Source organism: Mercenaria mercenaria, unplaced genomic scaffold (assembly GCF_021730395.1).
Source record: "Mercenaria mercenaria strain notata unplaced genomic scaffold, MADL_Memer_1 contig_1775, whole genome shotgun sequence".
NCBI lineage: Eukaryota > Metazoa > Mollusca > Bivalvia > Venerida > Veneridae > Mercenaria > Mercenaria mercenaria.
The window spans coordinates 58,167-70,099 of record NW_026459778.1 but is presented as its reverse complement, the minus strand read 5'-3'; the positions used below and the strand labels follow the sequence as shown (position 1 = coordinate 70,099).

General features: G+C 36.3%; 1 protein-coding gene across 1 annotated transcript; it reads right to left on the bottom strand.

Annotated features, from left to right (window-relative positions):
- Nucleotides 1–3,518: 3,518 nt before the first annotated feature.
- Nucleotides 3,519–4,850, bottom strand: LOC128551860 (uncharacterized). The gene is made up of 3 exons (XM_053532786.1): nt 4,813–4,850; nt 3,852–3,958; nt 3,519–3,715 (listed from the first exon to the last, which is right to left on the bottom strand). The coding sequence occupies exons 1-3, from the start codon at nt 4,848–4,850 to the stop codon at nt 3,519–3,521; spliced, it is 342 nt and encodes a 113-aa protein (XP_053388761.1).
- Between the last annotated feature and the right edge of the window lie 7,083 nt (nt 4,851–11,933).

Here is an 11,933-nt window from a genome sequence, read left to right as displayed (position 1 = left end):
GATCTTTACAGAAGGGACATAATCTTTCATTAACAGGCAATCTTTCATACCTTCCGGTCTCAATACGTAATGGTGCCACACCACACCTAAATTTAGCTAAAGCAGATCTATGTAATCGAGACAGTATAGTTTTACAATAATTGTCTGGTTCATATTCTTTAAACAATTTATAGGTCCGTAATTTATTGCCTCCTCGGTTACTAACTCCGGAAGGTGAATTAACAATATTTTCCATTTTCTTATAAAATTATTCATACCAGCTTTTGTTATTCTACCAACAAATTCATTTTTTGACATTGGCAGTATAATGTTAAATAAATCTTCACATTCTAATGACCTTAAATTTTGTCTAACTCTATAGCACCAATTCCTAAATCTGTTTTCACTTTGACCATAACAATAGAGAAATACAACATGATTTATTCTTTCTCTAGGCATCTTACACAATCTAAACCAGTAATTGGACACTACATCCATTTGTCTCACTGATGTGGGTTTCCATCCCATTTCCCCAGACACTGCAGCAGAAGGGGCAAACTTTGATACTCCAAGAAATAGACACATAGCCCTCTGTTGAATAGAATCTATACATGAAAATGATTGGGTGCCCCAGTCTGCCGTCCCATATGCTATAACCGACCACACCAATGAGTCATATAGATGAGTAAATACATCATATGGCATACCGCCTAATGTTTTAAATTTGGCGGTTAAAAGTCCTAGAGCTCTACTTGCTGCCTTAGCTACATGGGCCGCCGTTATACTAAAATCCAAAAATTGGTCTAACATAAGACCTAGATATACATATTTATCAACCAGTTCTAAACATGAATCACCACATTTAAATCTGAACTCCGTAACTGGCATACTACGTGGTCTAAAGTGTACAATGTTGCTCTTAGCAGGATTAACATGAATCTGATTTGCCATAGTCCAACTATGTAATATATTTAACATTGATTGTAGATCTTGTTCATTTTCAGCAATAAGCACTATATCGTCAGCGTATAACAGTATACATATTTTTTCATTATTACCTATATCAATGCCATGACCAAGAGCTTTGAGTTGAATAGCAAGATCATTTACGAAAAAACTGAATAATACTGGTGATAAACCACAGCCTTGTCGTACACCAGTTGTAATTTCAAACCAATCTGTCTGGAAACCATTCACCTTTATACATGAAGAAGTACAATCATATAAGGACTTTATTGCATTATACATTTTACCATGGATACCAATGCTATTCAGTTTTCGCCAGAGCTTACCTCTATGTACGGAGTCGTATGCTTTCCTAAAATCAATGAATGCTGTAAATGTGGATAATTTCTTTTTAATTCTAGTTTCAACGATATTTGTTAAGGACGATAATTGATCAATAGTGCTCCATTTTTTCCGAACACCATTTTGTTCATCTATTAATTTAGAGTTCGACTCCGCCCATTCAGATAATCTCTCGCTCAAAACTGAACTGTACAACTTATACATAGTGGGTGACAGTGATATACCACGATATGACATTGGGTCACGTTTGTCACTTGTGTTACTTTTTGGAATTGGATTGACAATGTATCTACCCTATTCTGTTGGGATTCGGCCACTATTAAAACACACATTAAATAAAACATGACGATAAGAAACAGATACATCGTTTTTAAATACTTCGTAAGGTATTTGATCAATTCCTGGAGATTTCTTCGTTTTTGCTTTAAAAATTGCCTTCCTTACTTCTAGAACACTTATATTATTGTTGATTGGTTCTTGTTGCTGTGTGAAAGATGAAATGTCATTCAAAATGACTTCATGTTTCTTACTGACAGATGTATCTACTATAGACTTTCCATTATACAAAGCTTCAAAACTAGATTTCCATTTATCTAAAGCTATACTAGTGTCTGTAACAATATTTCCATTGTCGGAAAGGATTTTCATAGGTATATTATTTTTCTTGTTTATTCCAATACCAACTTTACCAATAGCTTTCCAGAATTCATCTGGATCTGTATTAACATTATTTAACAAATCTTTTTGCATATTAACCCAGTATAGTCGTTTTGACTTCTGGACAAACCTATTAAAATCTTTCCGACACGACAAAAATTGTATTCTGTATTTTTTCTTCATTACAACATTTGTACATTTCAAGTAATTTCTTTCGCATTCACACAATTTTTCCACATTTTATTGGTTATCGAATGATATCATAAGTATTGCCGCACTGGACATATTCCTCCATGCATGGATTTAGAGATCGTGGTCCGGTGGTTTTGACTTTTAGGCGAAACTTATAAGAACGAGTATTCTGCGTTATAAAACTTTTGTAGGCCTTTAGAATGATGTCTAAAGTAAAGATTTGTAGTGGAAAATCTATTTTGACCATTCTGGAAAATCGATAAGCATTTTGATAAGTAATAGTACAATTAATATTGACAAACGGTTTTTCCCATTTCGTGTCACAATTTCTATTCATCAGTATTGAGAGATGTTAATGTCATGTGATAGACTCAATAAAAATCTTTCATTTACACCCCCCATTCTCGTTTCAGTTTTCAACCGCTATCGAGTTATGACATAACAGCGATTTTTAAACTTTTTCTAAATCTCTGCATTTCGCTCTTGTAAAGTGCATCGCTTGAAAGGTCTTGTCACGTAGATTCCAAATGTATATACTTCTACATGCCTTTTTTTTATATTTCAGAGGTATTCAAGTTTAAAAATGGTAGTGTACACTTTTGTGACGTCACCATTTGGCGCTTAATTCAAAATTGATGACTTAAATTTTGAAAGTGCCATATCGTCCTTATTTATAAAGCGATTTTGATGATCTTTGTGTCAAATGAAAGCGCTTGACGAGACCTAACACTTAGAAGCATCCAACTGGAAATGAAATCACTCAGGCCTGAAATGTTGATTTCTTCTTTATGGCTTATCAGAATATACCCGTGTTTGGTGTCCCACGAAAGGTTTTGACGAGTACTATTTAACTGTTTACACTAAAAGAATATGGGGTCACTCGCGCGTAAAATGCGTCAAAGTAAGCTTACCTAATCCTTACACTTTGATATCGAAAATAGCAGTGAATGAATTCACAGGGGTAAGTATAATAAATAGAGTCAAAGCAATGCTCTAATTAATCAGTACAGCTAATAGCAATGCTCTGATTGGTTAGTAATGCGGCGCATTCTGATTGGTCACCCATGGATCATTTGCCTATGACATAAGGCGTTACGAGCTACTGCATACAACACCTCCACAACTTCCACCACCACCTTTACCGTCACCATCACCACCACTACCACTTCCACGTCCACCAACACAACCTCCACCACCAACACCACCACCACCACCACGTCCACCACCACCATCCGCCACTACCTCCACCACCTCCACCACCACCACAACTACCACCATCACCATCACCACCACCACCACAACGTCCATCACCGCAGCCACCTCCTCAAACTCCACCACCTTCACAACTCTCACCACCACCTCTACCATAATCATCACCACCACTACCACGTCCGTCCACCAACACAACCTCCACCACTACCACCACCACCAGCTCCACCACAACCGCTACCACTAACTCCACAACCTCCACCACCATCTCCTCCACCACCACCACCACCACTACCTCCACCACCTCCATCACCATCACAACCACCACCACAACGTCCATCACCACCACCCCTTCCTCGAACTCCACCACCTCCACAACTTCAACCACCACCTCTACCATCATCATCGCCACCACTACCACGTCCGTCCACCAACACTACCACCACCACCACCTAAAATATCTCCACCACCTCCACCACCACCTCTTCCACCACCACTACCACTACCTCCACCACCACCACCACAACGTCCATCATCACCACCACCTCCTCGAACTCCACCACTACCTCTACCACTACCACCACGTCCATCACTACCACCACCACCACTACAACTTCAACCACCACCTCCACCACCACCACCACCACCTTTACCACCACCACCGAGTCCATCACAGTCGCCACCACCACCAACTCCACCTCCACCACCACCACCACCTCCACCTCCACCTCCACCACCACCACAACTACCTCCACCACTACCACCACCACCACTGACATTAATTCTGACAGCAAAATATGTCTTAAAATCGTAAGATTGGCATCTAAAGCTTGTAAGAAAACAAAGCAGTGTCTTGTTATATGAAAATAATTTTACATCTGTTTCACAAAAGAATAAGTGCCCTTTATGTCACCAGTAATTCTCTAGGCGCGGCGCCATGCTGAGACATCAACGTTATGTACATGGGAATGACGAAATCACTGGCAGTTTTTCACCATCGTTACACGCATGGGACACATCAAGACAGACGACGTTTCAACATCCATTTTCTATGGTCGTTTCAGGACCTAGTGGTAGTGGAAAACTGAATGGACCAGAAAACTACTCTTATCAAATCTTGTAACACCTCAGCCTGAGCGTATCATATGGTGTTTAAGACAACCAAGACTTTTTCAATGGCGAAGCTTTTCTGACAACAAAAATAGAAAGGATGATGATGATATTGAAGAGGAGGATAATGATGATGATGATGATGATGATAATGATGATAAAATGGAAAATCGGAATAAAAATAATGACACAAGCTTTATACAGAAACAACCTTTGTTCAAGGGACCTCCTGGTAAAGGTAGAAAAGTTGAGCTTAAAGAAGAGCGATCACACAGAATAAGTTAATGAGGTTTGTTCTGGACCTTGATGTTAGGTCGCACATTGGCCCAGAGCACTTTAAATCTCTCAACTGGTTACCAGTCGACAAACGTGTAGACCAGATTATCCTGTGTCATGTTTTTAAGATAAAAAATGGCTTAGCCCCGGACTACATGGGAGACAATTTTATCCCACAGGATACTGTGCATTCATATAGGACAAGGGGTGATTTTGCTGTTCCAAAGGTCAAAGGTTTTGGGTTAAAGTCCTTTTACTTTTCCGGTATTTCCCTATGGAATAAGTTGCCTGTTAGTATAGCACAGACTGAGAAATTACCTGTTTTTAAAACATTAGTAAAGAATTATTTACTAGACAGTTTAGCATAACTACTTTAATGTGTTTTAATAACTATTTAATGTGTTTTAATAACTATTTATACGGCTTTCGATGTATGAACATTTTAACTTATGTTCGCATTTTACTTTTTGATATAGTTGTGCAATTTCCATCTAGTCATATAATTCTTTAATTGATATAGTTGTGCAACTTCCATCTAGTCACATACTTCAATTTCCATCTAGTCACATAATTCTGTAAACTCTGTTATGCCTCTCTATGTCATGCCACCAACACAAAGGACCGCAATGGAAATAAGTGCTTTCTCTTTTTTATGTAATCCTTGGTGACGGTGTGCTTGTCATGGCTATTTATAATTTCATTTATGCATTATGTTATTATGTTTTATTTACTATACATGTTGTTTTTAATTGTCCATGTATGTGCACACCTTACCGAAATAAATCTATCTATCTATCTGTCGTGAGATATGGGATAAGCGTTTTCAGGATCCTATCAGACAATCTATTAACTCCCTGAGGCCCATATCATAATATACGTGCTGCGGCGAGATAAGAATTACCACCTGACGTCGAAGAATATCATCTGATCTTATCATAATCACATTCGCATGCAGTCAATTGCAATCATACATGGAAATATTATTAACATGGATGTAAATCAAACTATACTTATAAAATCTTCCAAGTTTTAACAAATATTTATATATATCCACTTTCGTCCGTAACTTATATCCAAACAGAATACAAAATGTAATAATTTCACTTCAAAACATTCAACATTTTTACACACCTATTGCGTTTAATAAATATTTGAACATTTCCGATTTTATTACTTTTTTTCACATGTAAACACATTAAATTCCAATAAATATAAATGCATTATTATTACAGAGTATTTACATCAGCATTACTCAAAATTAACACCCTTTTTTGAGGGAATATCGATGGTTTGTTTTGATGTATAATTAATTTCTAAACATGTACACAAACGTTGTGTGACACGCACTGAGACAGTTAAGTTGTAATGTTTACACCCATCTTTGAAGAATTATTAAATTTACAAAAAGCGTTTACTTACACACATTGTTGTGTATGAAACATGTTTTGCTGTGTTATTTTTAACCATTTTAATTTAATGCTTTCTAAAACTTAACATTTTCCGAGCATTCATTTCTCTGATAATGAAATTTCATCGTCAGAATCATCATCCGACGAAACTGATACGTCACAATTAGCATGATAATAAATATTTTATTCAATGTAAGAAAACTCTGGCAGCCGACATTATTTCAATCTTTTAAAATACTGTATGAACGAAACACAGCGGAGTTCGTCTGTTTTATTTCCTTTACTGCATATTTACAACAATTTATTTTAACAAGGAAACTAATTATAAGCATAATTAATAATTATAACATCTAGGAAATAATAGCCGGTATGCAAAATAATTTTGCTTTTATCAGGATTATCAAAAATTAACAAGTACGTGACGCAATCAGCATGATCTCGGTGCCGCGACTATACTCGTCAATCGCCGTCCTGGGGAGTCCTGATAACGCGCGTATAGTCGGATATCGACGCTACAGGGGTAGAAAATATAGCGCCTTTAGTCGCATTTCGGCCCCAAGGAGTTTAAGAACAATTAAAAACTAAAGTAAACAACTTAACAGAACAAGGGCTCTCTTTTGAAGAAGCTTACCGTCGCACTGCTAATGACGAATTGCCTCAACTAAGAAAGAAATTGAGACAGAATTATGCCCAATTTCTAATAGACTTTTATGAGCTGCAAGACGATCCTACTCAACAGCAGATTCTACAGTCGGCTAAAAAACTAAGAAGTCAGCACGATATGACTTCAAAGAATCAGTTCGACAAGCCGTTGCACTTAGAAAAAGACCTATCTAAAGCATTGTGGCCCAATATAAAAGCAAAGAAGAATATCCAATAGAGAATAATAATAAAGATGAGGATGATCAAGAATCGGATGATGAATAAACGTTGTAAGAAGAATTGACGTGCTTTACCTTTCAACACGCCAAAATGGGTTCCATTGAAGTATATGATCATAAACAGCAAAAATGGATACCGTATATCCCGGACCCAGAGAAGTTGTACCAACATTTCAAAGACTTGAGGGACGGGTAAGTACGCCCTGATCATAGGGTCGTTACTTCGTAGGTAGTGGTGCTCTTCTCAGAAAAAAGGCCGAGTTAAAAGAGGAACAAGAAAGGGAAGCAATACAACAAGAACAAAAAAAGGGAAGAACTCCCCGTAGTAAAACTAGTGACACCCGTAGCTCAAGCGGTTGATATTGCTAAGATGGAAGTAAGACGGTCACAAAGGCATAGCGATCTGAAGCGACATAGGGATGAAATGGACACAACTATTAGCCATGATTTGGACAGTCCAAGACGTAAGAAATATCGCGAAAGCATGACACAAGATACTGTGGATTGGAACACCTATAGATTTTAAAATGAATAACAATAAACTTGAGGAGATGTTAAAAGATTACCCTGTGACAATATGTGCTGCGGCTCAAATTCAGATACGTAGAGGATGATACGTCATTTCAAATACAGATACGAGCCAAGGATCAGGAAAACATTGGGTTACTTTTTATTTTCCTAAGAGAGGACCCGACGAATTTTTCGATTCACTGGGTAATAGACCGGATCACTACAAAGTACATTTTGACCAGGTGTTGAAGAAGCCTTATTGGATGAACTTCAGTCAGATACAGGATACAGATTCAGACATATGCGGACTGTATTGCGTATATTACATCATGAACCGATTTTCTGGATGAAAAATGAAGGACATTTTAAAACCGTTTGAGGTACAATGCAAGACGTTGAATGATGACTTTATTTTGTCATATTTTAGTTGATACATGTAGTCGGTATTAGTAATACAAGCTTGCGCAATAAAAGATGTACAGAAAATTATACTTTTGTTATTTATTTTTAATCCGTATATTTGAATTTAATATAATAAAATGTAAACTGAAGCTGGTGGTGTACAAAATAAAACAACATTTATTAAATTTTATTTTATTATAATCGTGGGATGCTTCTAAGTAAGAGTCTCTCGCAGTTCTAAATGAAAAAAATTGCATCAACGATATCTACAGATTTCGTAAGTAAAATAAGATTATGTTTATTATTGTTCTCTTTGACTGGAAACCAATCGTATCGAAATTTTTGGACACCTCCTCGCATCACATCGTTGACAACGCTATTTCCTCATTCTCAGTAATATAAGTCATCCAGTGACTTTCACTGATCGCCTCAATATTCAAATTCATCTTATGAAATTGAATCATGTGGATAAAAGTGTCTTTAAAAGATATAAAAGTGCTCTTTTGCTTTAACCACAGTTTTATGCTTCCGTGGGGAAATTTGTGTGCTGTTATTTTACCAAGAGCTATTTTATACGGCTCATAGACCATTATGTAATATAACGGTATGTACGGTCTTTCTACACAGTCCGAAATTATTTTTCCACAGAGATCCGATGGTAACATACCCATCATTTATTCTTTTTAAAACTGTCTTTTTAGCCTGTCTGTAGCTTTCATACATATTTCGTGTAATTGATCAACACAAATAAACAACGAGTTCAAGTCAGACACGTTTTAAAATGCTCTTATCTACCACTTTCTATTTGCATGATGATCACACAACATAGTTAGTACATCTATGTAGATATTTTCGGGTCCTTCAGTTTCCGTACTGATGTTACACGAGCAATAGGAATTTTGTTGCAAGCTATGTTTACACCACTTAAGTTCTATTTTCGAATGATATTTACTCATATAATGTCGGAGCATAATCTATGTAGAGTATAGTCCGTTATCTCAAAAAACGAGCAAAATAGGTAGAGCAATATAATTGTTTCATTCCGTAATTTTCGGTAACTAACGACTAAAATTCACCGCTTCATTGGTTACATGTACTTGATACCCTGCACTAAAATGTAGTGGACCGTCGCGAAACCACGCCCCGCCAGGTCAAATAAAATGCACTATAATTCATATCGAATTCTTGTTTTTGTTATGTCCTTCTACTTGACATAGAGACACCCCTTTGCTTCCAGAAAGTCGCGTAAAGCACACTCTATATCTACCAAATAATAACCGTCATGCAAATTGTCCCACATGTCCCTATATGGATCACCAGTGTGGATGATGGAGAAGTCGCATTTAAATCCGTCCTGTTTCTTATATAGGTTGTGAATAATTCTACAAATGTGTCTGTGGAAATCCCAAGATGCACTTTACTGAAATGCGTATATTGTTGAGCATCTTTCCATGATTTGAGTTCTTAAGTCTGAATGATTTTGTCGGGTGAAAGCGCTGTTATATACTTTTCATTTAGGGTATTTTAGTAACGATGGTCATTCCTATTAATTCTGATTGGAGGTTAAAAATCGATATACTAGTTTGGAACAGCTTTGAACCAATCTAACGCACAAATGACCTGTTTTCTGACAAGTTTTAACAAGTAAGCTAGCCTTTCTTTGAGAATTAAATCTTTTGAACCAAACAGAATGCGTCATATCACTAACCAATCAGACCATTGATATGAGCTATACTGATTAATCAGAACATTGTTTTGACTCTATTTATTATACTTCACCCTGTGAATTCATTCACTGCCATTTTGGGTATCAAACTGTAGGGATCAGGTAAGCTTACTTTGACGCATTTTACGCGTGAGTGACCGTATATTCTTTTAGTGTAAACAATTAAATAGTACTCGTCAAAACCTTTCGTAGGATACCAAACACGGGTATATTCTGATAAGCAATAAAGAAGAAATCAATATTTCACGCCTGAGTAATTTCATTTCCAGTTGGATGCTTCCGGTTGTTAGTTTTTGTCAAACGCTTTCGTTTGACACCAAGATCATCAAAATCTGTTTACAAATAAGGAAGATATGGCATTTTCAAAATTTAAGTCGTCAATTTTGAATTAAGCGCCAAATGATGACGTCACAAATGTGTACACTACCATTTTCAAACTTGAATATCTCTGAAACTATAAACGATAGCATGTAGAAGTATATATATTTGGAATCTACGTGACGAGAAATTTTATTGAGTCTTTCACATGACATTAACATCTCAATATTGATGAATAGAAACTGTGACACGAAATGGGAAAAACCGTTTGTCAATATTAATTGTACTATTACTTATCAAAATGCTTATCGATTTTCCAGAATGGTCAAAATAGATTCTCTACCAATCTTTACTTTAGACATCATTCTAAAGGCCTACAAAAGTTTTATAACGCGGAATACTCGTTTCTATAAGTTTCGCCTAAAAGTCACAAAATTGACCAAATTTCAATCCGTTACCATTGTACTTATTTCAACACTGGCCAGCTCCTTTTGAGCACTATCTTTAGCTGATCTCAAGTAAAAAAATATTGACGTATAAATGGTACTGGACCCTTTAGCACATGAAACTTTAAAGGGGTCATTTGAAATTCTACTTTAAAAGGTACGAATTGTGAATAACTTAAACAAAATAACGCCAGACATTAAGGCGACTTTTAAGGGATTAAATTTGACAGTTGAATAGGCCATTGTTAAAGTATCCGGTCTTAAATAAATACACGCCGGATATTGTGGTGACTTTAAAGGGATTAACTTTGACATGTTTACTTTGTATTATCCGTCTATCCGTCGTTAAATCAACACACGCTAGACACGGTGACCATGATCACGTTTGATGCACTCGTGACATTATCTAAATATAGCTTATGAAGTCATTATAAAAATATATCCGAGCATGCGCATTAAGGGATAATACACTTATGATTGGAATCATTTTGTCACTGGACGCCAAGGAGGAAACATCGTCAACAAAAAAGTAATCTTTTATTTTCAATTAACGTGGCTTCATTCGTATCTATCTTAAGTAATGCTTAATGCGTTTGTTTGTTTATTAAAAGTATGATAAATATTTCGCTTTAGACTATTTTAAATAGTTCTTTGTTTATGTATATGCTTATTAATTAAATATAATTAATGTATAGTTTTATTTGATTTCCCTGTAATATCTTGTTTTTGTTTTCATGTTATCTCCCCGTCTAGGGCTGAGCACCTGATCCTCAATGTGCGCGACCACGCCCTAAATTGAGTATAGATTTCAGCTCTGTATACTTATGGGAGACATTTTCTATTAATAGAACACAAATTAAACTTCTGATGTCGTTCTAAAATTAAATATTTGATGTCATTCTTAAAAGATTCATAATGGCCGCCGTGCATATGTACTGAGCTCATTTCTTATATGCAAATGAGTTACTATTTATAAAATCCAATATGGCCGCCGCGCACCTGATATGACGTCATTCTTACGCATGCGCAGTTCTGGCGTCAAAGAGACGCCTATACTACTGTTACCATTTGAAAATTCCACAGAACATAGGCATGTCTAGTCCTGTAAGTATGACCACGCATTGCCTATTTTTACTTTTCATATTCACATTTTATGGCCAAATGCAAAGTCATAAGGAAGTGAGACAAAGATTTAGACCTAATGCTGATTTGACACATATCAAAGAATAATTCAAAACCGTCCGAAATTTTCGGAACGAAGGGTAGCGACACGCTTTTTCCTAGTGGCGTTAAAAATAGTTGGAGTGTTATTTCGCATGTTTTATTAAGAAAACATCTGAAGGAATTATTAAAACTGATGTGCAAATTGGTATTTTAGATCTACCAATTAACGTTGTGAAATACAAAATGTCATCATGCCGGATGTTCAAAAGATTATAATGGAGAAACATCTAATTTACCAAATCAAGTAATGCTTCAAAACCAACAGATAAGGAATCCGGAATATGCT

Coding starts and splice junctions, on each gene's coding strand:
- LOC128551860 (XM_053532786.1), bottom strand. CDS start 4,850: ATGACACAGGATAATCTGGTCTACACGTTTGTCGACTG. Junction 3,959..4,812: donor GTCTACACGTTTGTCGACTG/GTAACCAGTTGA, acceptor TGGTGGTTGAAG/TTGTAGTGGTGGTGGTGGTA. Junction 3,716..3,851: donor TTGTGGTGGTGGTGGTGGAG/GTAGTGGTAGTG, acceptor GAAGTTGTGGAG/GTGGTGGAGTTCGAGGAAGG.